The 26,840-nt window shown below is 49.4% G+C and overlaps 1 protein-coding gene across 7 annotated transcripts in view; it reads left to right on the forward strand.

Annotated features, from left to right (window-relative positions):
* The window catches only part of znf521 (zinc finger protein 521), a 112,469-nt gene that overhangs the window by 53,131 nt on the left and 32,498 nt on the right, over positions 1 to 26,840 (forward strand). For 6 of the 7 annotated variants that reach the window (XM_076972193.1, XM_076972194.1, XM_076972196.1 and 3 more), the window contains one exon: positions 13 to 97. In XM_076972193.1, coding sequence (XP_076828308.1) covers positions 13 to 97 — 85 coding nt within the window. The remainder of the gene's footprint in view (positions 1 to 12; positions 98 to 26,840) is intronic. The other variant, XM_076972195.1, reaches the window with a different exon arrangement.

Here is a 26,840-nt window from a genome sequence, read left to right on the forward strand (position 1 = left end):
CCTTGTCCTCAGAAGAAAACATACCAGTGCATCAAGTGTCAGATGGTCTTCCACAGTGAATGGGATATTCAGGTCCACGTGGCCAACCACATGCTGGGTAAGCTCCCAGACCCGTACCCTCCCAATGTGTTGTACTTTTATATGTAAAAGTTGCATCAGTTTGGTTAAAAGAAAAATTGCCACTGTGCACTTACAAGTTTTCAGTTGATGCAGTACTGGAGATAAAACATGAAGCACATTATGTTCATTGTACCTTGGCTAAGAGCAGCGACCGCCGGCTGTGACCCACACCCAGCTGACCGTGTGCTTTTATAAGGAATTACAGTCAAATATATTCCATTGTATGAAGTGTGTTCAAGGCATTTTGCCTTTTTAGCTGAAGTAATTTAAGAGGGTATTAAGAATTCCATTTATAATTACTGGCTGGACAAGAGACTTAAGATTAAGTACGTGGCAGGTAAAAGAATGTTAGCGCATGAACTGAAAGTAGAGGAGAAAAAGAAAGAAAAAAAAAACCTGGAGTGCATAATGACAAAGTGATAATTGAGAGAGAATGAACCTTATTCTTCTGATGAATTTTGAGAGGGAAACATACGTGTCTGTGTGGAGGATGGGTAACAGACTCTTTCTGTTTCACAACCTCCTACGGGGAGTTAGTGTGACTGAACTATATGTGGAATCATTAACACTGAGGGATTCGTAAGAGTGTGAAAAAGCACAGGCTATACTAACACTACGTTCAGTAGCTAGTTTAGGTACAGTAGATCATTATATCATAGACCAGTAGATTATTAGATCATAGATCAGTAGATCATTGCTATCACAGTAACCAGATGCTGATGACATGTCAGATATAAGAATGCCCGTTGGTAATGTCTACGCTACAAGTTTATGAGCCACGGAGCCAAGAAGCAGTACAGGAGGTAATGTGTGGATGGTGTTTTTGGAGAACTATATTCGTTTTGAGGTTCCTCAGGGGTCAACGAGTTTAACCTGAAAATTGACCTTAATCAGGTGAAAGGTGACGTTAAACAGGTGCAGCACATGTCAGAGGTTGTGGAGAACTGAATAGGATAATTAGGGTAGGATAATGGAACATATGTTAATCTGATGCATTATTGACCTTTGCAGTAGGAGCACTAACACGCTCCTAGCAGTGGCGAGGCTGTTTAGTGAGGGAGCATGCAAACAAAATGTAGCCATTTATGTTAATGAGCTGAGATTTATGTTAATGAGCTGAGATTTATGATGAGCCAGAGGAAATTGCCGGTTTGCATATTTTTTAAATAAAGATTCACCCGTGTGGTATCATGTGAATAGTCATACATTCATTAATTTTTTTTAAACAACTTAACTAGCAATTTAAAAGCTTCTAAATACTGTACATGGGAGTATTATAATTATAGTATTCTATTTAGCTGTAATAATTAGCTAATATTGCATGTCACTTTTCCTGATTCTGACTTTTCAAACTTGCGCAGTACCATTTCTTTATATTCATGGAAATATTGAACATTCACACAGACGGGCTTTGCTCTCATGGTCCACGTCTGCCTGAGGTCCCTCTCTTGCCCATCCTTAATTCTTTAATTTATTCGGGTTGTTGGTATATGTTTCATTACTCTGACTGATCTGGCATCTTATTTGGGAAAGGTGTCAACCGTAATTCCAGGGTGTGGTTGTGGTCCAGGCCTGGTACTTTGAGGAATATGGTGGGATGATTTTGTTAGGATCAGGGACTCAGCTGTACAAACATTCCTGGTGGTATTCCGGTGCTCATATGGGATGTGGCTGGAATTTGGATGTCGGACACTTGTGTGGTTCAGAGAGAATGACAGGTCTGCGTGTCGTACAGAAAGCCCGGCACATGCACATGTATGATTATTTTTGGTGGGTCGGTGGCAATTGAATTCACATGTGCAGATTTGACCCTTCTGTGAAGTGACAACTGTTACAGCAGCACTTAGGAAAGAGGACTCGCCCCGCGGCTGTCCCTCACGGCTGGCCGCGCTCCGAAATGTCCGAAAAATCGGTGTCCAACTGGCATGGGCTTAATGCGGTCCTGATGCTCAGGACTCCACCGCAGTCTCCCTCCGACAGTTTGGGTGTGTGCTGGTGGTGGTGGTGGGTGGAGGTGAATCTGGACTGGACCATAATTACCTCACAGCCAGCGAGTGCCAGAAAAGCAAGGGGGGGGGGCTGTGGACCAAAGGCCTAATTTGGAAAAGGCTCTAAATGCCTCCTCCCTTGAAAAAAGGGGACACTTTCTCCTTTTAATGGCCATCTGCACAGGAGAGGCGAAACAGGAGGCCGGGGGTCATCCCGGCTCAGCTGTCGGCGTTATTAGCGTAGGTAATGGAGCAGGCGCTGGACTCTTTGGGGTGCTGTTCCCAGCCCTCTCTCTGCTTTATGGCTGTTGATTCGCCCCGATTACTCTATATATAGAGGAGGTGACGCCACTTAAAGACGGCGAGGAAGGGAAAGAACGCAGTGTCCTCTGAGCCTGATCGGTGCGGCGCAATCCACCGGAGACGGCGGGGAGGCGCAGCGGGTCGGGCCAAGACCCGCCACCGCATGCAGCTTCCCTCGTGACCCCGCAACCCTGCGACCTCGTGACCTATCACTGTCGCTGGCTCCTGCAGATGAAGGGCCGACAATAAGCTGTGGAACACAGGGAGGACGGGCGAGCTCTGGCTGGCGTGTTTCAGTTGGGGGGGGCTGGGTCTAGGCAGGTACACCCCCCCCCCCCCCCCCAAACACACACACACACACACACACACACACACACACATACATATACACATGTCTGGGGAACACAGCATGCAGTGCTCAAAGTCCAGATGGATCCATCCACATTTGCTGTACAGCTGGTCGCTCTGATCAGGGACTCGATGTGATACTCCTATCGAGTTGTAAAAGAAAAAAAAAAAAGTCATTGCCACCGACCAAGGAGCAATTTCGTAGCAGGCCAGAAGACAGCTGGCCTCTCTTTGGTTTGGCTTCTGTTGGCCACAGCCCACTCGCACGAGCAGTGGCATCTGATTGGTCGGAGGAGAGGGAAGGGGACGGGGGCAGAGAGGGCAGGATTTATGCCCGTCTCTGCCGCGGTTGCTGTTGTTTGCTTCCTTGTTTGTTGAAGATGTTTATTAAGACCTCGCCGAGGCCAGCAGGTGTGCTGTAGATCTGCTGACGGTCCGTCCCGGAGCTGGACGATCTCGGTTCTGAAGAACATGACTCCTACACAAAAGACTACAAAATAGTTATTTCTCCTTTAGATATATTCTATCTGTGTTATTCTATCTGTGTTATATTCTATAACGTAAATGTAATTACGTTTTTAAATACATTGCACAAAACTAATTTAGTGAATTGTTATCACATGAATATATTTACACGGTTCACATTAATAATGAGGGACTGGACTGACAACATGTAGCAATATGCATTTCATGTAAACATATTTTATAAAATGGTTGTAGGGGAAGCAGGAAGTTCTAGAAGGTGCTGGAAGAATCAACACAACAAAGTGAAACAACCTTTCTTCACTTTTTGAAGACAAATGTGAAGGTCCTTTTGCTGACAGATAAGCTGGTAAGAATCTAACAGCACGAAAGCACTCCAGAATCCCCCATTTTTTGACAACAGTGTGAACTTTGACCCTGAAAGCTTCACGGGAGCCCGTTTTTACTCTTGGTCCTCCCGCTGTGACCAAAACTCTCACTTACTTCTCAGCTGCCCTGATGCGAGGATGTCGGGCACAAGAAATGGGTCTAATCCCCCCCATCTCCTCTTATCCTCCACAGTTTCGTCTTTTTTTCCCCCAACTGTCCTCTTTTCCCTTCCAAATGACGTGTGCCAGGCATGGGGGGGTGAGGGGGGGTGACGTTCTGAAGGACGGCCTGAACTGCACCACCCGAGCGCTGGATAAAAGCTGATTTGAAGGGTCACCTTTTAGTGTTTCCTTTTTTTTTTCTTTCTCTCCAGTGCGGGGGTAGGGGTGAAGTGGCGATCACCCAAGCTGAGTGCCCCGGCTTCCATCCGAGAGAGTGGGAGAGGGAGAGAATGAGAGAGGGGGGGTGGGAGAGAGCGAGAGAGAGAGAGAGAGAGAGAGAGAGAGAGCACCAGTGTCCTGGCCGGCCAGGCGGGAGGTGGGAGTTCGGCGGGTGGTGGTGAGCAGGGTGGTGGGGGGCAGCGCAGGGCTTACAGGGCAGAGAGGGGCACACATTTGCTGTACAGCTGGCCTCTCTGTGTGAAGCAGCACTGTGGGCTGTTACCAAGCGATCAGGAGGATGGCAGGAGCAGAGAGAGGAGAGGAGGAGAGGAGAGGAGGAGAGGTCCCGGCCCTCTTCCCTGTTCCTGCCTTCTGTTTGGAACCAGATCTGGTTCTTCTGCAGCCCTCCTCCCTGTGCCACCCTGTGCCAGCCTGTGCCACCCTGCGTCTCCACCCTGCCTGTGCTGCGTTGTACATCTGCACACGTGCTGTAGGTTCTGCAACAACAAAACCCCCAGAAAACTGTGATTTGTGGCCTGCGATGGCGAGTGCAAATGAAGCGTGAGGCCGTGTTGTCCGAACGCCCCCGGGGGACTGTGTTGAGCGATGACGCTGTGGGCGTGTGTGGCTGGTGTGTGCGGAGAGGGGCGTGAGCTGAAAAAACCCCCATCAACCCCATCAGCACGGTGTAGCGAGGTTTGGGTGGCACACACCTCACTGGATGAAGAGATGAATGTGAGACAGATGAGCTGCTATTATTGTGCATGCGGGCAGATGTTTCCTTGTTTCCAGGTGTGGACACGTCAGTACTGGGAGACGCAAGTGTGGGAGACGCAAGTGGGGACACGTCAGTACCGGGAGACGTGAGTGTGGGAGCGTCAGTACTGGGAGACGCAAGTGTGGGAGTGTCAGTACTGGGAGACGCAAGTGTGGGAGCGTCAGTACTGGGAGACGCAAGTGTAGGAGACGCAAGTGGGGACACATCAGTACTGGGAGACGCGAGTGTGGGAGTGTGAGTACCGGGAGACGTGAGTGTGGGAGCGTCAGTACTGGGAGACGTGAGTGTGGGAGTGTGAGTACCGGGAGACGTGAGTGTGGGAGTGTCAGTACCGGGAGACGTGAGTGTGGGAGCGTCAGTACTGGGAGACGCAAGTGTGGGAGTGTCAGTACTGGGAGACGCAAGTGTGGGAGCGTCAGTACTGGGAGACGCGAGTGTAGGAGACGCAAGTGGGGACACATCAGTACCGGGAGACGTGAGTGTGGGAGCGTCAGTACTGGGAGACGTGAGTGTGGGAGTGTCAGTACCGGGAGACGTGAGTGTGGGAGTGTGAGTACCGGGAGACGTGAGTGTGGGAGTGTGAGTACTGGGAGACGCAAGTGTGGGAGTGTCAGTACCGGGAGACGTGAGTGTGGGAGTGTGAGTACCGGGAGACGTGAGTGTGGGAGTGTGAGTACCGGGAGACGTGAGTGTGGGAGTGTGAGTACCGGGAGACGTGAGTGTGGGAGTGTGAGTACCGGGAGACGTGAGTGTTGGGAGTGTGAGTACCGGGAGACGTGAGTGTGGGAGTGTGAGTACTGGGAGACGTGAGTGTGGGAGTGTCAGTACCGGGAGACGTGAGTGTGGGAGTGTGAGTACCGGGAGACGTGAGTGTGGGAGTGTAAGTACCGGGAGACGTGAGTGTGGGAGTGTCAGTACCGGGAGACGCGAGTGTGGGAGTATCAGTACCGGGAGACGCGAGTGTGGGAGTGTCAGTACCGGGAGACGCGAGTGTGGGAGTGTCAGTACCGGGAGACGCGAGTGTGGGAGCGTCAGTACCGGGAGACGCGAGTGTGGGAGCGTCAGTACCGGGAGACGCGAGTGTGGGAGCGTCAGTACCTGGAGACGCGAGTGTGGGAGCGTGAGTACCGGGAGACGAGAGTGTGGGAGCGTGAGTACCGGGAGACGTGAGTGTGGGAGTGTGAGTACCGGGAGACGTGAGTGTGGGAGTGTGAGTACCGGGAGACGTGAGTGTGGGAGTGTGAGTACCGGGAGACGTGAGTGTGGGAGTGTGAGTACCGGGAGACGTGAGTGTGGGAGTGTCAGTACCGGGAGACGTGAGTGTTGGAGCAGAATGGGAATGCAGAATTAGAAGCATTAAAGACGGTCGTGTAGAGACAACCGTTCCTCATGCAGTTCACACCACGCGAGTGAGAGAGGTAAAAGGAGACACACGGGTCGGGGGGGGGGGGGGGGGGGGGGGGGGGGAGGCATCAAAGAGGAAGGGGTGTGTAATTGCTTATTAACAGAGGCACACTCCACTGCACAGAAGTGACTGCACTAACGAATAGAGAGGTGTTATTAATCACCAATTAATAAAGGGGGGGGGGGGCACTTCTTCATGACTTGTTCTGGATGTTCTCAGACACTTGAACGATTTCTTTATTTCATTTTCTGTAAATCAATCCTATCAGTTTCTCACTTTCTGTCCGTTTTGTCCTTTGTCCATTTCTGTTTTTTTCCGGTCAGGTGGACAAGTGAATTTGCTCACCATTCAAAAAAGTCTCAGACACTCTGTGTCTTCCCTGCTGTGTGGAGAAACACATGACCGTTTTCCATCGAACCTGCCCGTGTGTTAGTGCTTACCTACCTGAGACACACAGATAGCTCTTCCTCTTCCTCTCTGTGTCCTGAAGGTGTGTCCAGTCATGTCCTCTACACACCAGCTGACGTAGCCGGCAGCTGCTCCATCTTCTCCCCCACCCAGTGGGTTTATTGCCCTGTCTAGGGTCGGTTCCTCGGGGTTGGGGGGGGGGGGGGGGGGGGGCATCAGCAGTACTAATGCCAGCCGCTGGTCCAAAGTTTCCTACCAGTGGCGGATGCTGGTCTTTCAAGGAGGGGAAGCTCAATTTCAGCTTGAGTGATTGAAGTCAGTCTCCAAACACAAGCAGCTACAACAAAAACCACCAGAAATAGAAGCTTGATTTGTCGCTAGTCGTTTTTAACGAAGAAAATGCCACTAAGAGGATTGGGAAAATCTCCGGTTCAACTCAGAACAGAATGAAAATAAAAAAAAATTAAAATTAAATGCTCCCGCGGAGGTTTACACCAAAAGATCGCTGATTCGCTCATTTCGCTGTCAATCAAAAAGGGATTCAGCCTCAGACAGATCATCCAATCATCATGCAGAAGCTGAGCGTCCAGGCCAGCCCACTGCCCCATAGACCCCCAGCGACGCTGAGCGTTCAATGGGCGGGACAAAGCCCAGCATTTATCCAATGGCTCGTCTCGTTTCGCTGCACTCTTTGCTTCGCTATTGAACTCTGTAGACGTTCAGCGTCCACACCGTTTAAAGCACCGTGAAGCTGCGGGACTGAGTGAGAGGAAAGCTGCGTCGTTACCAGTGATAAGAAGCTGATTCTGAACAAAAGTTGAGCGCGTTGTAGCGCATATTTAGTCAATGACATGTACACACAACAGTTTATGTTTGATCACTTATTTTTGACATTTTAGGGGAAGCTGAGCTTCCCTTGCAGTCTTAGAGCAATCGCCACTGTTCCCTACATATACTGAACCTTCAGGATGAACTCATCCCTCTAGGGTGGAGCAGATCTTAATTCCTGATGGTGGGGAGATGCACCCAGTCCTGGTGGACTTTAACCTGGGCTGATATCTGGGTCCTGTGGGCTGATATCTGGGTCCTGTGGGCTGATATCTGGGTCCTGGGCTCTTCTCCCTTGAGTCGAGCCTGAATCACAGTAAAATCACTCGACTTAGATCACGTAGCTTTTGCTGTTGGGCAGTGATGGGGTATCTGCTTGAACTGCAGGGTAATGTCGTGGGTTACTGTGTTTTTGTTTGTTTAACTCAGGTTGTATGTCAGAATGCTGTTTCAGCCATGGTGTGTGATATGCTAATTATGGGAGAGTAATGACGAGGGTGAAGGTGTGTGTGTGTGTGTGTGTGTGTGTGTGTGTGTGTGTGTGTGTGTGGCACAGATATGTGTATTTGGGTTTGTTTATTGTATGCTTGTGTTTGCATGTGCCTGTGGATGCTTCGCCCCCTAGCATTAGTCTTTAATAATAATGTGGGTGTAGCGGGCGGTGCAGTTGGAGTGGGCGGTGCGGGTGTAGCGGGCGTGGGGCTGTGTGCCAGGCTTATGGCTGGCCGGGGCTGGCCGTAGCAAGGTCAACAGCACAGGAGAGGTGCGGTTACTGTAGCCGCCACTCCTGCAGCTGAGAGAGGAGAGGGCCCGCCATCTGTCTGCTCCTGCCTGCCATACCCGCAGAGCACACACACACACACACACACGCATAACACACACACACACACGCATAACACACACACACACATAACACACACACACACACATAACACACACACACACGCGCATAACACACACGCATAACACACACGCTCACACACACTCACACACACGCATAATACACACGCTCACACACACTCACACACACGCATAATACACACGCTCACACACACACACCTGTACACATATGCACACAGAGAGTTGAGGCACCATAACACTTTAAAGTGAATTATTATGTATGTTAGTAGTTTCTGCATATACAGAAAATCATAGAATCATTGTTGTACTAAAATGATCTGTAAAAGTGTGCAGTGTGCATCATGATAGTCTCTTGCCTCTTCTTCCAAACTCGCATACACAGACGGTGATTTGAGCTCATATTTTGGACAGTGGTTCAGACCAGGGGGGTTGTAGAAGTAGCAAGTCCTGCACACTTTAAGCAAACGGAGGTCTCAGGTTTAGTAACGACAAAGCAGCAAATAGTTCAGTCTGTCCAGAGGACACATTGCGCTACACTATCTCCAGATGTCTCGACGTGCTGTCATTCACGACAACTGTGAGATGCGTCTCCTGGTCAACAAAATACAGTTGGAGAGACCGAACGGGTTGATTTCTCAGGTACTGTGTCTCAGGCTCCTTTCTGGCTTTTCCCGTCAAGCGCGAGACATTTTTTGGGTTTTGTGCTGGGTTCCGGCGCCTCCACCAGACGGGCTTGTCTTGTTTTTCACCTTGCCTGGGCCCCCCGGGGTCGGCCGGCGAGCGGGCTCCTGATTAGCGCGGCTCTCTCAGCGAAGACCTTTACGATGCCCTCTGGCCGTGGCCACGGAACCCCACGGAATGTTCCAAAGCTCTCTAATAGGTTTCAGGTGCTTCGGGCCAAGGGCGGATGGCCAAGCCTCCCCCAGCCCCCAACTCGTGCCCCACTATTTATACCCCCCTCCCAAACTAACAAGAGGGGGGCAAAACCTCCGGCCCGATGCCCGCAACACCGAGGCTTTGTGGGGTGTTCAGTCCTGGTACAACAGCGCGCTACTCCGGTAAGAGTGATTCTGGGAACCTCCCCACCTACCAGAGCATGACTGAAGTGTGAGCTGGAGCTCAGAAGGTTGTGTTTTGTGACCGACTTTCGACTTTACTGTGGTACTGTGTGCACGGCAGCAGTACGTTGTCTGGAAAAACCCGTCTTCTATTGTAACGACGGCAGCTAAATGGATGATAAATGTCCGTTACCAAGACGGAAGGCAGTCCTTAGCTTGTAAAAAGGCTGTCGTAATGCATTTTAAGAATTGTTGCTTTCTGGCCTTACCCGTTGACCGAACACCTCAGGTTAGTTACCTGAGAAACGTCTAAACTAGCACATCCTACACAACTTTTTATTACTGGTTATTTAACTTTGTTTTTTAAAGTTATGGTTGTATCAGCTGGCCTTGTGTGGGTTCTGTGGTATTGAGAATGGAAGTGTGTAGGTACCAGAGCTTCACCTCCTGTCTGCAGTAAACGGAAGTGACCACTGCCCTGACGGAGTCATTTGTGCCTTTTGTGTTTCATGTTTTGTGCCTGAAAGTGATGAAACTGTGTGCCATGTCTTCATTTTCTGAAGCCTTAAGTAATTTCCATGGGGATCAGAAGGATGAAATGTAGAACTTTGAATAGTACCGAGACGGGCTTATATTTCTGTGATGGTCCCGTGCTGAACTGAGAAGAATAGGGTGGTGCTCTTTGGGTCCGGTTCTGGTCACTGTACAGTTCAGTGTTATCCCTGCTGTTAAACCTCTGATTGTTTCCGTCAGCCAATCATCCGTCAGAGCCGGGCGGGCAGTAAAAGCCACTGTGAAGTGGCGCCGGTCCTAACCGACCGGACTCGGGCCACAGCAGAATAACCACCGTTAAAAACCATTAGCGGCTTGAACGTTTTCCAGGAGCATCAGCTAGATTACCAGAGATTAGTGTCGGACCGCGAGGACGAGGAAGAGGACGAGGAAGAGTTTGCATCATGCTGTTAATTCTGTTGCGGGGAAACGAGGAAGACTTGTCTGTATGTGCTGGTGGTTGCATCATTTGTGGATGCTGTGTGTTAGTGGGAAGATCTCACCATCACACCATTCACACCATTTAATTCACACCATGTCAGCATGTGTTTCTATCAATATTTGTTTCTTGAATTAATATTAATGTGTAAATGTGGCAGTTATAACAGAGCAAAAGGTCTGAATGAATCGTGATTGAAGGGTTCTTCTTTTTTTTTAAGTACATTTTCAGAATAGCTTTAAATACATTCAGCCCAGATGAGTCTCCGGGTTTTGTAAAGGCGATCTGTGTTCTGCCTTCAGAACTACGTCTGACGGAAGTGGTGAAAAACATTACAGCAGCGGTGGAAAAATCCCACATATGACTTCCAAACTTACGTTCCACCTGTGTTTGGTAAAAAACGGGCCACAAACTTGACAAACTCATTATCTTTTCCTCTTACACAGCCTTTCACAGAAGCAAAGTTCACGAGGAGCTTAAAAGCTTCGTGGCCTCCATTGTCTTTCCATTTGCCAGACAAGTCCCATGGCCCCGCCCCCCCCAACCCCCACCACCCCCCCGCCCGGGGAGACGCAAACCTTAAGCCACGCTCTCTCTGATTAATCTTTAAGGTTTATAATTACTAATTAACTTAGTGAGAGATTTCTAATGTAGTGCTTCTTCAATGAGGTTCATGGAGGACAGCAGATCATTAGCTTCAATAATGAACGTGGACAGGGCGGATAATGGTGTGTGATACGCCGGCGCTGACAGTCGTATTAAATGAAGTGAAAGGTTGCTACAAATACGATGCACGGAGGATGAACCGGAGCGGGACTGCGGGCCCGGCCCGTGGGGAAATGCGGTGGTGACAAAAATATTAAATCAAATTTTCAAAAAGTAAATAAAATGGCGCTGTATCCGTAACGCGGACTAACCGTGCTGAATCTTTGATATGAAGCGGTGCAACTTTTGAATTTGACCGCAATATAGCGCGTGAAATAAATAGAGGTTTTACTTAATGAAATTTAAATAAGCATTTGGGAAACTTGAAATGCAGTCAGTCCTGCAAAAATTCCAGCAAGCCTGACGTTTTGACATCCCCCACCACGTCCCCCCATGTCCCCCACCATGTCCCCCCATGTCCCCCACCACGTCCCCCACCACGTCCCCCATCACGTCCCCCACCATGTCCCCCCATGTCCCCCCACCACGTCCCCCATCACGTCCCCCACCACGTTCCCCCATGTCCCCCACCACGTCTCCCCCACGTCCCCCACCACGTCCCCCCCACTGCATTCTCAGTGTTGTCCCCTGTCAGTGAGGAAGCGGGATATGTGAGCTGTTGTCTGAGCCCAGTGATGAGTGATATTGTTGTAATGACCCCCCCCCCCCCCCCCCCATGTCCCCTCCAGCTCACATAAACACACCCACATTGGGGTTAGATGCCTCTGCTGTAATGATTATTATCATTAAGAAATATTAATGTGCAAAGCAGCGGTGACCCCGAAGCTCGTTACTGTTGGAGTCTCGTGTCCCCACAGGGCAGCGGCCAGAGTAAGAATGACTGTGTGTGAGTGGCCTATGTCTCCAGCACCAGAGTCACACACCTGCGCGTGCACACACACACACACACACACACACACACACACACACACACACACACTCCCTCCTCACACACACACACACCACACACACACACACACACACCCTCCTCACATACACACACACACACTCACACTCTCCTCCACACACACACACACACACACACACACTCACACCCTCCTCACACACACACACATACACTTCCATACCTCAACACACCTCCACCTGCATGAGAGTGAGTCTGCAAGCTCCACCCGCCCTCCCCTCCTGCTCCGTCTGACTGACGTCAGGCTGTTTGCATCAAATCTCTCTGTGTGTTTATATGAGTGGAGCCCACATGATCACATGACGTGAACACAGACTACATGACATGACCACATGACCCCTCTCATCACTTCAGAAACTTAGTCTGGCTTTCTGTCTGAGATGTGTCAAATTTGTAATTGCGTGTGCATGTGCATGTAAAGCTGGAGTCCTTGTGATTATTAAAGTCAACCTATTTTTGTTTAAAAAATGAAATCCTCTTATACAAGATTGTCATACATTAATTATGGGGGTGTTATTCTGATGTCTGTCTGCTGTCACAGCAGACCCACTGTTAATAATCCCACCATCCATATTTACATTCCCAATACAACCCACTACAACCTGTAACGCATATAGAATACCTGTACACAACCCAGTACTACCTGTAACGCATAGAATACCTGTGTACCTAATGCCTTTATACAACCTACTCCTACCTTTAATGTAGACAGAACCTACTAATGGTATGATAGTATGAGAATCTTTTTGAAACATTTGGATTGTGATTTCCCTTTGTGGTGTGTGCATGAAGATTTTGTGACATTCTCTTTGTGTCTGTTTATTGGTAATTCAAAGAAAATGTACCTGCTCTCTGTTTATTAATTTATTCCTTGTGGTTTACATTTAAAGGTCCATAAACACATTCTTAACACAACACCAGCAAGAAAACGGTAATAGCGAATGATTCAAATACACTGCTTATAAATTTGAATAAAACCATCGGTCACGATGAAACACGCCGCCCAGAAGCAACGTCGGAGTTACACGGAACAAAATGAGCGCCTGAAAATGACTCGCACCTGGTCATTGGCGGGCAGCCTCAGGCTCTTACTGTGCCCACACCAGACTTTTATTTTATTTTTTGTTCTTCCCACATCCTGTCACCCCAGCTGACCCGAAGGGGCATCTGCTTCATATTTAAATCTGTTTAATCAAAGACGGTCCCCTCACTCACGCCTGTTTACTGCACCTCCTGCTGCTGAGCTCAAGCTCGGCCGGCTGCGACTCCCCGCTGCGTAGCCGAGAGGCGCTCTGAGCGCGTCCCCGTTCCCAGCGTTCCCAGTCCGAGCCCATTCCCGCTCCGAGCTGCTGGCTCGTCTCCTAGCTTTTCCTCCCCTTTCACTTTCATTGGCTGCTTCATTAAGACTTGGAAGGGAGTCCCACGGTTCCATTTAATCAAACGAATCAAGATGGCAGACTCGCCCAATCAATCACAATCCTTAGCCAATATGTTGCATTCTACAGGCCTTGCTGAGGCTTTGAGCCGGTGCGGGACTCTTTCCTATCAGGCTGTAGTGCGGGTCTCTTTCCTATCAGGCTGTAGTGCGGGACTCTTTCCTATCAGGCTGTAGTGCGGGACTCTTTCCTATCAGGCTGTAGTGCGGGTCTCTTTCCTATCAGGCTGTAGTGCGGGACTCTTTCCTATCAGGCTGTAGTGCGGGACTCTTTCCTATCAGGCTGTAGTGCGGGACTCTTTCCTATCAGGCTGTAGTGCGGGTCTCTTTCCTATCAGGCTGTAGTGCGGGACTCTTTCCTATCAGGCTGTAGTGCGGGACTCTTTCCTATCAGGCTGTAGTGCGGGACTCTTTCCTATCAGGCTGTAGTGCGGGACTCTTTTGTCCAAGGCTGCCTGCTCTAGTAGTAACCTATGCTCATCTTTGACAGCACCCAGGACCGAGCCTGTCCTGCATTACGCTGTGGTGAAGTTCTTCTATAGATATATCAGGCAGACCAATAGTAGAAGATCAAATATGTTTGTTTTGGAGCTCTTGTGGGGTAAAGAAAGAAAACAGCATTACCTTTTCCTAGTCTTTAACATTGTAAAGTTGTCCACTATTGACAGACACAGTAAGGATATATTAATTTTCTCAGTAGTATTCATGAACATTACCAGCCCCCCCACACACACACACACACACACACACACACACACACACACACACACACACACACACACACACACACCTCTACCTTTATCTCACTCTGCCATTTCTCCTCATCCTCCCCTCCTCCCTGTATCTCTCTTCATCTCTCTATCTGCCCCCTGTGTGTCTGTTTCTCTCCCCTATGCTCTCTCTCTCTCTCTCTCTCTCTCTCTCTCTCTCTCTCTCTCCTATGCTCTCTCTCTCTCTCTCTCTCGCCCCACCCCGTCTCCGCGGCTGCCCCGTCGTGCCGCTCCTGGCCGCCCTGCCGGGTGTTTGCCCGTGTCCGTGGCTCCTGTAGGAACGGCGTGGTGAGTGAAGGCGTCAGAGTGAGCCAGGCCCTCCTCGTCCCAGGCTGCTTCCACAGCCTCCCTCATCAGCATTCCGCCGATGAGAGTAATTAAGGCCCAAATTAATTCTGCTGTAAGCAGAGGAGTCACTGAATAACTGATATCAGAGGCTAGATGATGAATGCTTGGCATCAAGGAAAGTCTCCTGGGGGAGGAGAGGCAAGGAAAGGGGGAGGGAGGGAGAGAAAGAGCGAAGGAGGGGGGGGGGCACTTCACTCCCTCTCTCTCTCTCTCTCTCTCTCTCTCTCCCTCTCCATTCTTTTCCTGTTTCTTTTCTGCCTTTGACTTTTCCTCCCTTTGTTTCTCTTCTCATCCCTCTATCAGTGCTCTTCTTTCTCCCGTGTGTGAGACTCAGACGTGTTTCCTGCGTCTTCCCTCTCTCCGTATTTCCTGCCGCCTTCCTCACGCACGCCACCCTCAGAACACGCACCGATCATTTACATCAATATTTTTATTTAAAGCCCTGATTAGCCCTCACCTCTATGAGGAGGCACCTGTGCGTCCTCGTGTTCAGACTGCGGGAGTTGCGGTTTGGAGTGGCGTTATTTCCGAGTGTGAGGGCTCCGATCGGTGGCTGTGATGTTCTCGCACACGCCATTCCTCGATCCCTGTCCCTGGCTGCTTTATTTTTGGAGCGGCGTGTCTTAAGTGAGGCGGTCGCAAGACACGGAGCCAACAGCTGAACTCATTTACCGGGAGGAGAACTCCCACTCCTGTGAATATTGTATCATTATTTGCAGTTGCCGTAGGAATTGGTGATATTGTGATAGCCCGGCGTATTAGATTATCGTGCGTCGCCGGGTAGCACTTGGCCGGTAGCAGAAGCAATTGAATTTGACCTTTTCTTCTGTCTCCTTCGCATTGATATCTGCAGCTCAAGCAAATGAGCTTTTGATAGTGCGAGCGCAGTGACGAATTCACCAGTCACATTTACTCGCTCCCGCAAAGCATTCGGCACGTGCAAAATGCATAAGGATGCCTGTGATTGGCTGATGCATTTGTCACCCACCAATCGCAGAGGAAGACGTTGCCCGTGGAAACAGTGCTGACATGCGTTGACATGTTTTAGTAAATCAGGCCCTGTATGTTTGATCTTATTTTTGTGTCCCCCCCCTCTCTGTTGGGCTGTACTACAGTGTTGTATTTGATGTAATAGTACGGACAGACACTATGACATGAGTTTTAGAACAATAATACATATAAAATGATGTTAAATGAGTGATTTTCCTCTTTTTGTAATATTTTTTTTCACTTGCAAGCCTGCAGTGTTTGAAAGGCGTAGCGGAGAGCAAAGTGGGGTCTTGTGGTTAAGGCAGCCAGAGAGGCGGGTGGAGGTGGGGGTGTGGGTGTGGGGGTGAAGGGCTAGAAGACAGGCTGGGGGGGACCGGACCCCGCCAGGGGCAAATGCAGAAGAGATGCGTCTTTGCTGCCCTGGGACTCACACAGACACACACACACACAGCATGTGTAAGTACTGTGTGTGTGTGTGTGTGTGTGTGTGTGTGTGTGTGTGTGTGTGTGTGTGTGTGTGTGTGTGTGTGTGTGTGTGTGTGTGTGTGTGTGTGTGTGTGTGTGTGTGTGTGTATGTGTGTGGTGTATGTGTGTGCATGTGCGTGTGTGTGTGTGTGTGTGTGTGGGCTCAGTGTGAATTCTCTCTCTCTCTCTCTCTCTCTCTCTCTCTCTCTCTCTCTCTCCTCTCTCTTGCTCTCTCCCTCTCTCTGTCTATCTCAGAAATCACTCAAGCACTTGACATGAGCAGAAATAAATAATAGTAATCCATGCAATTATTTGGAGATGTCTTGTTCCTGACTGTTTTTCTACAAACCCTGTGAAGCTCCAGGAAGCTCCTGCTATCACGCCACCCCCTTCAGACATCACAGCACAGGCTGTACTGTCAGACGCTACCTGGGATCTGTTTAAGCGCTTCAGTGTGCTTTAGCGCTCTCAGCATGTGTTATTTTCTTGTAGATTTCTATAAAAAAAAATTGTAAAAAAAAATAAAATAAATAAAATAATGTCTTGGGGAATGTTGTCAGGTTGAAAAATGCAGGTTATGGCTCTCGCAACTGAGAGAAGACACACAGACCTGGACCCATTAACGCATCAATACGTCATTATAACACACGTTCAGCTGTTGATCTATGCACTATGCATGGTAGCTGGTCGGGAGGACACGTGTGTGTGTGTGTGTGTGTGTGTGTGTGTGTGTGTGTGTGTGTGTGTGTGTGTGTGTGTGTGTGTGTGTGTGTGTGTGTGTGTGCGCGCGCACATGCTCCTTGAGTAGTTTATAATCCCAAACCGTACACCAACCATTGAACTTTTTATACATTTATAATTTAGAAGTTAGAACATTAGCAGAAGTTATTTTATATTTACATTACAAGTTCTGGATAAAAAGAACATTGATTGTCTCTCTGAGCGCTGTCTGGGCCCTGGCTGAATTACTGAAACCAGAAACGTCTCAGGGGGTCTTGAGAGAGAGAGAGAGAGAGAAAGGGAGTGAGGGGGAGTATATGAAAGAGAGAGAGAGAGATAGAGAGAGAGAGAGTATGGTTTTAAGAGAGTATGGGTGCCATTAAGGCTAGGCCGCAGTGGTACTAAAAGCAACGTCTCCTCTCTGGCTCCGTTCGGCTGGCTGGGACCTGCTCTGCGGTCGGAGCGGTCGGAGCGATGGGAGCTTGGGGGTGGAGGGTGGTGGTCTCGGCTGATCCGGGATCAGAGCTTTACTGTTGACACCGGGGCGGCTCATCACGGTTCTGGCTTCCTGCTCGCTAACGAGAATGGGGGACTGTGGGAGCGTGCTTCCCAGCACTGCTTCCCATGATGCTTTGCACAATGTGTTTATCCTCTGTGAAAAGGTCCTGTTGCACCAGCCATTTAAATAGGATTTTTTTATTTCTTTTTTTTTTATTATTACCACAGGGGTTTCGGTAAGGACTGTGTGTTCAGTAAGCCTAGTCCTGTACTGACAGTATTAATAGCTGTTTTGCTGGGTTTGGGGGCTGTAGGCTGTGTCTGACTGAGGAGTCTAACTTCCCACAGCCCTCACTGGAGCTCCAGAGAGCCAACCGGGGCCTCACGAGCCCAAAATCCCAAAATTACCTCAGAGTACAAAGCTCAGTTTGTTGGTGGTACTCTTCTATTGTTGTTGCAACTCACTTGGTCTAAAATTAAATAGTAAAGTGTGAAAGTGAGATGACATGTGACTCAACGGCACAAGTGCTGTCATCAACAGAATCTAGTGTAATTACACAAAGAAAATCAGAAAGTAAATATGACCCAAAAAAAATCGATTCCTTTCCTCGTGAATATACTTGAGCCATAGAAACAGACGCCGTCCAGAAAAAAGCTAAAAAAAAAAAAAAAAAAAAAAAAAGCTGCTCAGGCAGCTGGCCCCGCCCTAAGGTGGGGGAGGAGTCTGGGGGAGGAGTCCCCCCCTGTGCAGAATAAGGTCAATCAGCCTGTCTGGGTTCATCTGGAAACCACCACAGCACTGCTCATGCAAACGTACAGACCTTTACATCACCTCTCACCTCTGGAAGAGTGACGGGAACATTTTGATGTGAACCGGGCACTAATTTAAGAAACAGTTGGAAAAATGGTGGAAAAACATGTTCTGATCAATAATTTCAATTACAAAAAAAAAAAGAAAAAAGTAATTGATCGATATTGTGGTGAAGGATATTACGGCATAAATGTTCATGTGCTTGTGTTTACAGGCACTGTGTGTGTGTGTGTGTGTGTGTGTGTGTGTGTGTGTGTGTGTGTGTGTGTGTGTGTGTGTGTGTGTGTGTGTGTGTGTGTGTGTGTGTGTGTGTGTGTGTGTGTGTGTGTGTGTACACCAGCCATTCTCGTCTGTGACAGGCTTTGTTGCTGCCGGGATGTTGTGTTTGCATTGCATGCAGCCACAGCGGTCGGCCATTATCAGAACCGGTTGAAATGGATATTGTTTAACGTCCATGCTCGGCTTTATTGTCAGGACCATAAAGAGGAAAATGAATCCTCATTTCAGAGCCGAAATGGCCGACTTCAGGGACCCGCTACCTGTAAGTGCCATTAAGTGGAAATTGCCGTTCACATATTCCAGTGGTTTGATTAATTACTCTCTTGTATGTGCTTCAGCTGTGGGCCAGTGAAAGATGAGAAACAAATTGCATTGCATTTGCTGTCCTGTTCGCTAAAACCAGTTTAATTATTGACACATGTTTAGCCACCTGGCAGTGGGCAGGAGATCTGCATAACAATAGTAAACACAAACTATGGATCAGAATGGTTCGTCTAGTTTGGGACAAACAAAGGATTCTTTAATCTGTCCAAACAGAACAAGCATCATAAAGTTGTCTATGATCTGAATCTTCAACTAGCCTCTGTAAAACCATCGACAGGTTTTACATTGCAGAAGTATTATACCTTCCTACAGATGTAGTTGCTTAGAAAACAGGGAATTATGAGCATTTATTTTATGATTTATTATATCTTGGTCTTTTATACATTTATTATTTTAATTACTTAATATGTAGCCTTTTATTTATGTTGCTCTATTTCCTTTTGTATTAGCTGTTCATCAGTCCACCTGGTTGCATTAGCAGTGCTATATAAGTGAACTTGAACTTGAACGTGGACGTGAACTCCCTGAGGGGTTCCCCCATGATCCATAGCTTGATCTGATATTGTGAGACGTGCGTTTGATGTGAGAACAGACTTAGTCATCACGTCATGTTCTGACTGAAGGAGATTGATAGCAGAAGAAACAAAGCAAATCCAGGCTCTTCACAGCTTTGTCAGACTGTGATCTCAGACATTTCACTTTAGAGTAAAATGGGGGGGGGGGGGGGGGGGGGGGGGGGGTGTACTCTTCCCCTCTCTCTTAGCTTTTACAGGGTCACAGGTCAAATGCATAGCGCCTCCTGTGGTTTAGAGGACTCGGGCGTTTGTGTCTGTAACCTGCCCGGCGTGTCTGAAGGACGTGAGCCTGCAAACTCCACCTCTGCCTTTTCTCCGTACAGTTGGTTTAATGTCTTCTCTTCTTCTTTCAAAGATTTGTTTATTTGTTGCCATGACAATATAGTTTTTAAGGATTTGCTCCGATGTGCTCGGACAGAACACACACAACAATAAAAAATGATATTGAAAAAATACATCATGATTAGGACATGTAGGATTAACTTAAAGGTTAATAAATATCACAATAAATGTAAAATACGGTGTTTCAGTAGGTGCGGACTCGTGAGGAGTTGTTCTGTAACTGGAGAGTCCGCATGTAGGTGCTGTTCAGTGCTCACCACATACTTCACTTATTGCTCGAGGTCTTTTGTCTGATGGTCGGAGGTCTAGGAGATTAGCAGACCACATTGTTTTAGACAGGAGGAGATAGTAATCAAGTAATGTAAAACTGTTGTCTCTACCTGCTGACCATTGATTAGCATCTCCTCCCTACCTTCTGAAAATCGAAAACCATCTCCTTTGTCTTTGATGTATTCATCACCAAATCACTGATGCATCACCAGTCAGGAAGACAGGAAATCCCATACCTGCAGGCCGAGTCATCGTTACCTGAAATCAATCCCACCACCGCATTCTCATTTGCATGCTTGAACATTCCCAGAGTCCTTATGAGGGATTCAATCATTTCCAGAATACAGAAGAGGTGATGAGACACAACCTTGAGGAGCCACTCTAGATGTTTGAGCCCAAAGACCATGCATTATCTGCTTCACCTCCCCGAGTTCTGATCTGCAGGAACCCAAAGAAAGAGTGAACGTAACTCGTAGTTAACATGGTCCTGCTGCTGGTCTGCCATTCTGCCTTTGTAGACGTCTCCTGACCTCATCTTGCTGATCGTGAAAGGAGGGAGAAGATTCTTGGGCAGGGCGTTCTGTCCTGATAAGTTTACTGAGCCACTGTCAAACAGCAGTGCAATTCATTAAGGCACGCAAGTTGTGGATCACGCAGGTAGTCGTGGAGCACGCAGGTAGGCCTGGATCACGCAGGTAGTCGTGGTAGTGTGCTGTAAACCCTGCCACATACCCCTGTCACTGGCCTTAAGCTTACTGACAGTTCCTGTCTACTTTCTCAAATTTGTATTTAGCCTCTTTAAGTAGCCCCATGTCTCTGAAAGGCACAATGTTTTTCCGCATAAATATTTTATTTCCCTGCTACAAAATGGTTTAATATTGTTGTAAGCCAATACAGATTCTGATGGAATGCGTAGATTTTCAGAAAAGTTCATTCAACATGTGATTATCAGTCTTTGACATAAATCTTTAAAGACAGACCAGTCAGTGCAAAATTAGCCATGCGTAAGGTCGCCCAGCCCCTGAGAGCACCAGTCTTTAGAAAGCTTCAGTTTTGCAGCCTTAAACTGTAGACAGAAATCAAAAGGATGGAGTTTGTCTGTGCACGAGGAGCCCATGCTGCAGGTGAAGCATTAGGAAACACCACAGCGTTTCTGAAATGTTTCCATACACAGTAGCCACCATGGTTGGACCCTCTTCAAATCAACTTGGTTAGACTCACCAGGTTTTAGCACCTGTGCACCTGGAGGTGTTTTCCAGATCCATGATATGGGCTACGAGCTTCAGAGCTGCCCTGCCTTGGGCCACAGAGGCCATGTACCCTCGCACCATCTTCGGTTCATGTAAAAATACACGATACCCCCCTTCATCTTCGGTTAACCATACGGTCAGCACTCGGCAAAGATGAGTGCTCCTGATTTAGAGATGATTTTGGAACACCAGCATTTAGATGTCTGTCTTATATCTGTCTGTTCTATATGAGGATAGCCAAATCATATTGTTTATTAGCCAAGGGTTGAACATTGGAAAGGACTTAGTAGAAGTGATGTTTTCATCTTCTCAAATGGACCATAGCTCCAGCTCTTCCTCTGGACTCTAAGCTGTTGTCGCACTGAAAGTTAGCCTACCGAGAGTTAGCCTGCCGAGAGCTAGCTTGCCGAGCTAGCTTGCACAAAATTGCACAAACTTGCACAAAAACAGTTCAGCTTTTGCCATGAAATCGCAAAAATATACACTAACTCATGTCTATTGTGCTTAAACAGGCATGGACTATAATCTATGCAGCAACATGGCAACGTGAAACAAAGTAAGCTAAGCATAAGAACATTGTGTCACCACTGCATGGCTCCATCTTGTTTGCACAGAGTGTTAGCGGGCGCTAGTAGGACCGGCACTAGTGTGAGGGGTCTGCGCTAAGAGCAGCACTTGCACCATAGGTCGTTGTGGTCAGTCTGCCCAGGGCAACTCCACCCTCAGCTCCGCACCCACGCCCACGCCATCTCCACCCACTGCCAGCACGGCCCCTAGCTGCTGCTGGCCCACCACCTGGGCTCGTTGACCGGCCTTCGTAAGTTAGGTAGGCAGCGCCTGGCCCGCGCCTCCCTCCCTCCCAATATGGGCTTGGAGCAGGGAGCGGGCCGCACCTTCGCACCAGTCCACGGGGACGGGGGCCAGATGGAGGAATTTGATTAAGCAGCAGTAGAAGACCAAATGTTCAATTGGATCCAGAGCCGGTGGAAGTGGAGGGGAAGGGAGGTGGAGGGGGAGGGGGGGCGGTTGTCGTCCAAAGAGAGGGGAGGAAACTAAAACGACTGGCTGGCGCGAGCCGGCCAACAGCGTCCAGGCGGGAGGTGAGTCCACCGCGGAGGTGCAGTAATGCAGAAGGCCTATCCAAGCACCAGCTGGGCCTTTTAGGAAGAGCCATCCCCACAGCAGACGCCACCAGCCTCCCAGCAGCTTGACTTTACCATATGTGGAACTTTTTTAAAATATATTTATTTATTTAATTTCCCCCTTTACGCTCCGCCTGGTTCCACTACCCACCCCCACCCCTACCGCCCCCTTCCCCCACCCGGAGGGACCCGTACCACTGGGACACCGGAGGCAGGTGAATTGCTCTTAATGCAAGGCACTGAATCACGGGGTCGGCAGCGGGAGAGCCAGGCGCCTGGAGAGAGGAAACAGATCCAGAGAAAAGTCTGGCTCGGACCGCCACGACCTTGGAGTCTGGGCCCGGGCAAGCGGAGAGGAGGCGAGATGGGGCGAACGGTGGGAGGTTTCACTCTTTCCTCCCTGCTCTCTCTCTCTCTCTCTCTCTCTCTCTCTCTCTCTCTGCTCTTTCATATCCAGATGCTTATTTTTTATGTATTTGTTTACCCCCACCCACCCACCTCAGCGAGTGTAGCGAGTGTAGTACGGTTTTCCGGAGTGCTTTCTCAAAAGCAACTCGATCCATTTTGTAAAGCGGCCATGTCTTTCATTTGCTCCATTTAACGGCGTTCTCGGCTGGCCGCAGGCAGCACGGCTGTCTTCCCCCCACCTGTCCCTCCTCACCCCCTGCACCCAGCATCGGACAGCCCAAGGGCCACCCCACCCTTCCTGCCTCCTGCCTGACAACAGGACCTCTGTTTATTTCAGTCGGCTTTTTTGTTTGCTTGTTTTTTTAGCATTCATGACCTTGAGCATAAAAAAATAATAATTCCTATCTTGACATCTTAAAGAGTGTGCGGGTGTGTGGGAAGAGCGGGTGGGAAGAGGTGGCCAGGACAGCAGGGCTGAGCGGGGCATTAAATAAGGCGGCGTCAGCGAGGACAGATCCAAGGTTTGGGGACGGGGATTGGCGCATAGGGGGTTTGCTGTCACCCGTCTGACGCACGCAGCGCGCTCACAAGTGGCTGTTTCCTCGAGGGCGTTGGTGGGTGGGTGGGTGGCTGCGTGGGTTGGTTTGCATGGGTGGGCGTTTGCGATGTCACGGCCATGGGTTATCAAAGGGAGAGGGTTAATGCACTCTGATGGCTCCAGGAACCATTACTCGGACACCATGTAATCGCTAAAGAGTCACAAAGGGTTTTCTCTCTCTCCTTCCCACCCTCCTCCTCTCTGATCTAATCCTTCGTAACGGCTGTGGGGAGGGAGAGGAGGAGGTGGAGGAGGCGCCAGTGGTGCAGGGTGTCTCTAAGCCACCAACTGGAGGTTTCTCTTTGAAGGCCTGCCCTTTCGTGGATGAGGACAGTCAGGCCCACACACCCCAGACCCGCTGTCCACCGGGCCGGCCGGGTCAGCACACCCTGACCTCCCCATGCTTCACTTTCTTATCGCTGGATTTTTTGTTGTTGTTTTTTTGTTTGTTTGTTTCTTCCTCGCAGGCATTTTCCTGACAAGCTGTCAGTTGGTTAGAGTTGGAATTTGTATTTTTTTTTTCTTTCGTGTTGTTTTTTTAAAAGTTTTTTTTCCTCCTCTGCTGGCAGCGTTTGAGGGGGTGGGCCTCCCGCACCGCGGCTGTGGTGCGGTCCAGCCTCCAGCGCTCCGTGGGCCGGCACGCTACACTCCCGGTTGGGCGGGACTCTGGAGCGGCTGCTGCCCGGCCGCAGTGTTCGCCGGGACATATGGAAAATGGGCCGTTCCAGTGCGCAAAATGGAGCTATTCATGCACAGTCCATTTTACCAGCAGACAGAAATTCCATGATATCCCTGTTTGTGCAGCTGTGCCCCTGGTTAAATTAGCCATTGTCTGCCCCAACCACACCCCCACCCCCCCATTCAAGCAGCCGCTCTTGGCTTGCCTGGTTCCTCCTTCCCCTCTTGCTCACCCTTAACCAATGGGGCGTCCCGGCAGAGCCCGTCTGCAGGGAGGGGTCCATCGCACGCCCTGTACGCACACCTCATCAGGCACAACGGTGGGGTGAGACCCGCAAACCTCGGAGGAGACCCCAAGGTGGGGGGAGCGTGGTGGGGAAGCAGGTGGGGGAGCTCCCCACGGAGGAGGGAGGTAGCTGCAGTCCCGCCGCCCCCTCTGACAGGCCTCGCTGGGGGGGGGGGGCTCGTCAGCTGTTCTTGCAGAGGCGAGCGTGCAGGCTAAGACGTCCGTCGGGAGTGAATTACTGAAGAAGCTTTGCTTCTGCGCCTGGGTTTAACTTCTCTTTCTGTCTCTCTCGCTTTCTCTCTCTCTCTCTCTCTCCCTCTCTCTCTCTCTCGCTCCCCGAGAGAGGGTACGATTGCGGATACGTGCGAGTGTGTGTGTGAGCATTCGTGTGTGTGTTTTGGGGGTATAATTGAGAGCACAGAGGGAACGTCGTCTCTTCGTTTTATGATTCTGAGGTGAAGACGGGGCCCTGCGGGGACCCCCTGTCAGCGCGTTTGGGCGCACTCCTCTCTGACTTCAATAAAAACACGAGCAGCAAAATCCCCCCACAAGGGCCCCTCTCCTGCTCCGCCTGTGTTGGCAGAAGGGGCTGTAGTTTGGAGAGAACCCGTTCACGCATGACCCCGTGTTAGCGACAGACATCCCCTACTGGAAGGAGGGAAAAATGACAGAGAAGTCATAGTGAATACCAAATTGCCTTTCTCACACCTACCACTTCACACACCGATTCCCCTCCTGCCACCTCTGTGTTCACAAATGTCAGGAGTAGTCAGAGATGGGGGGGAGATTTTTGTGTAGGTATCCCTGCCTGACAAGGCAATATGTACAACAGGACACCTCCACTCCTGAGAGGGGGGGGGAGACTGTTAGCATCAGACACTCCAGAACTACAAAACAAGGAGGTAAAAAATTCTCACTTTGTGCGTTTACCTGTGGGACTGACTCCTCCCCTTTCTAGAATTGACTCTCTTTGTCTTGTGGAAGTTTACTTTGCTTTCTACACGTTGCTTGTTTGTTTTTGGGGGTGGCAGGATGTTGTTGTTGTCGTTGCTGTTGGTGTTGTTTGTGTGCGCCTTGCGCGTCGCATCTGGGGAAAGTGGTTTTGTTTGATTGTGAAGTTCGATGTAGGTGGCGCCTCCCTCCCTGGACACCACCACCACCGTCGCCCTTGCCAGTTCCCCAACAAGCCGTCAGTCACGCTGACGGCGTCCTTTAATCACGGCTGTCCCATTCGCAGGGATGACGGGGGGAGCCACAGTTCTTTCCCCGGACGATTACACTGCCTCACTGCTGCTGTTATCCAGTGGCCCTTAAAAAAGGGGGAAGAACAAAGAAAAAGGCGGGAAAAAAAGCGGATGTGATCTGTTAGCTTGTGCCATATTTCGGGAGAGTAAAGCGGAGAGGGAGAAAACTCGTAATACTGACGAGAAAACAAAGAAAGATGTGGCCCGTAATTAAGTGAACTTTAATTCGCCACTCAGGATGGGTGTGTCCTCGTCCTGTACTCATTTCGATTAAGAATCAACTAGATATATTTTGTTAATTCAGATGTCATCATGTCATGTTGTTTGCAAAGTATCTTGAGTTCGGAAAACAGTTCATGCTGTACTGTAATAGCACTGAATTTTAAAACTTGATGCTTGATATTGATTTTAAAATCATACTAAAAAAATCATACTAAATGTAAGAATCTCGGCGTGGAGTTGAAGAACGCTGGGTGTTTGACACATGATACCTACTTGTGCCGGGCTTTGGCACATCACGGTCCTGTCACCAGCACCTTTAAGCGCTCTCCTCCGAAGTGCTCTTGACTTACAGAGACCAATCTCCTCTGACGGGTTTGGATAGATCAGCAGTCTTCATCAGACAGGAGCTGCAGCTGGACAAGCTTGGTCCAGGAACACTTCTCTCTAAATCACGCTGTTATCTGAGCGAGGAGGAGGAGGGAGCCTTTGGAGGGGGAAGAGTGAAACGTGTGTAGCTTTGGGAGCGTTTAGAGACAGAGATCCAGTCAGGGTTGTGATTTCACCACCTCCTGTCACCTTCTGACTGGCAACAGGTGAAACCACAGTGAACTCGGGAAAGTGTTTCAGTGTCTCACTTACGGCTGATAACATGTCACACATACGTCACCCGCATTCCCCGCATGTCACTACCGAAATTCCAGGGTTTTTTTCATTTCTGGATTTTTTTTTCTCCAAATTTTTGAATGGAATGGGTGGAAGAGAAAATAGAAAAACAGAAACTAGAATTCAGTTTCTTTGGCCCCTGATTAGAAAGGAAAGACGTGGATGTGTTGTGTTCCTCAGACACGGCTCTAGTGTGCAGACAGAAGGAAGTCTCCGCTCGTCATCGTGGCAGCGGAGTGGTGTGCAGCGTCACTCGGTAGTGGGCATGCGGTCTCGGAGTGTTCCAGTCCTCACGCTTTTATTTCATTTGTAGTGCACCGCGACAATCTGTCTCGCGCTTGTGTTCAACCCGAGCGTCCGATTGGTCGCCTCTGCCTCTTTCGAATAGTGGAAACTATGGCAACGAGCATAGGATGCGGGCGTCGGTAGGGAGCGGCTGTGTGCGCGGCGGCCGTGAACCCCTCCTCGCTCCTCCCAGCTTATTTATTATTATCTTCAATATCCATGCAGATGAGGCGGGATGCGAGCCGCCCAGGGTCGGCGGCCGAGGCAGATGTCGGCGGCGTGTGGAG

This window comes from Brachyhypopomus gauderio, chromosome 14, assembly GCF_052324685.1.
Source record: "Brachyhypopomus gauderio isolate BG-103 chromosome 14, BGAUD_0.2, whole genome shotgun sequence".
Lineage (NCBI taxonomy): Eukaryota > Metazoa > Chordata > Actinopteri > Gymnotiformes > Hypopomidae > Brachyhypopomus > Brachyhypopomus gauderio.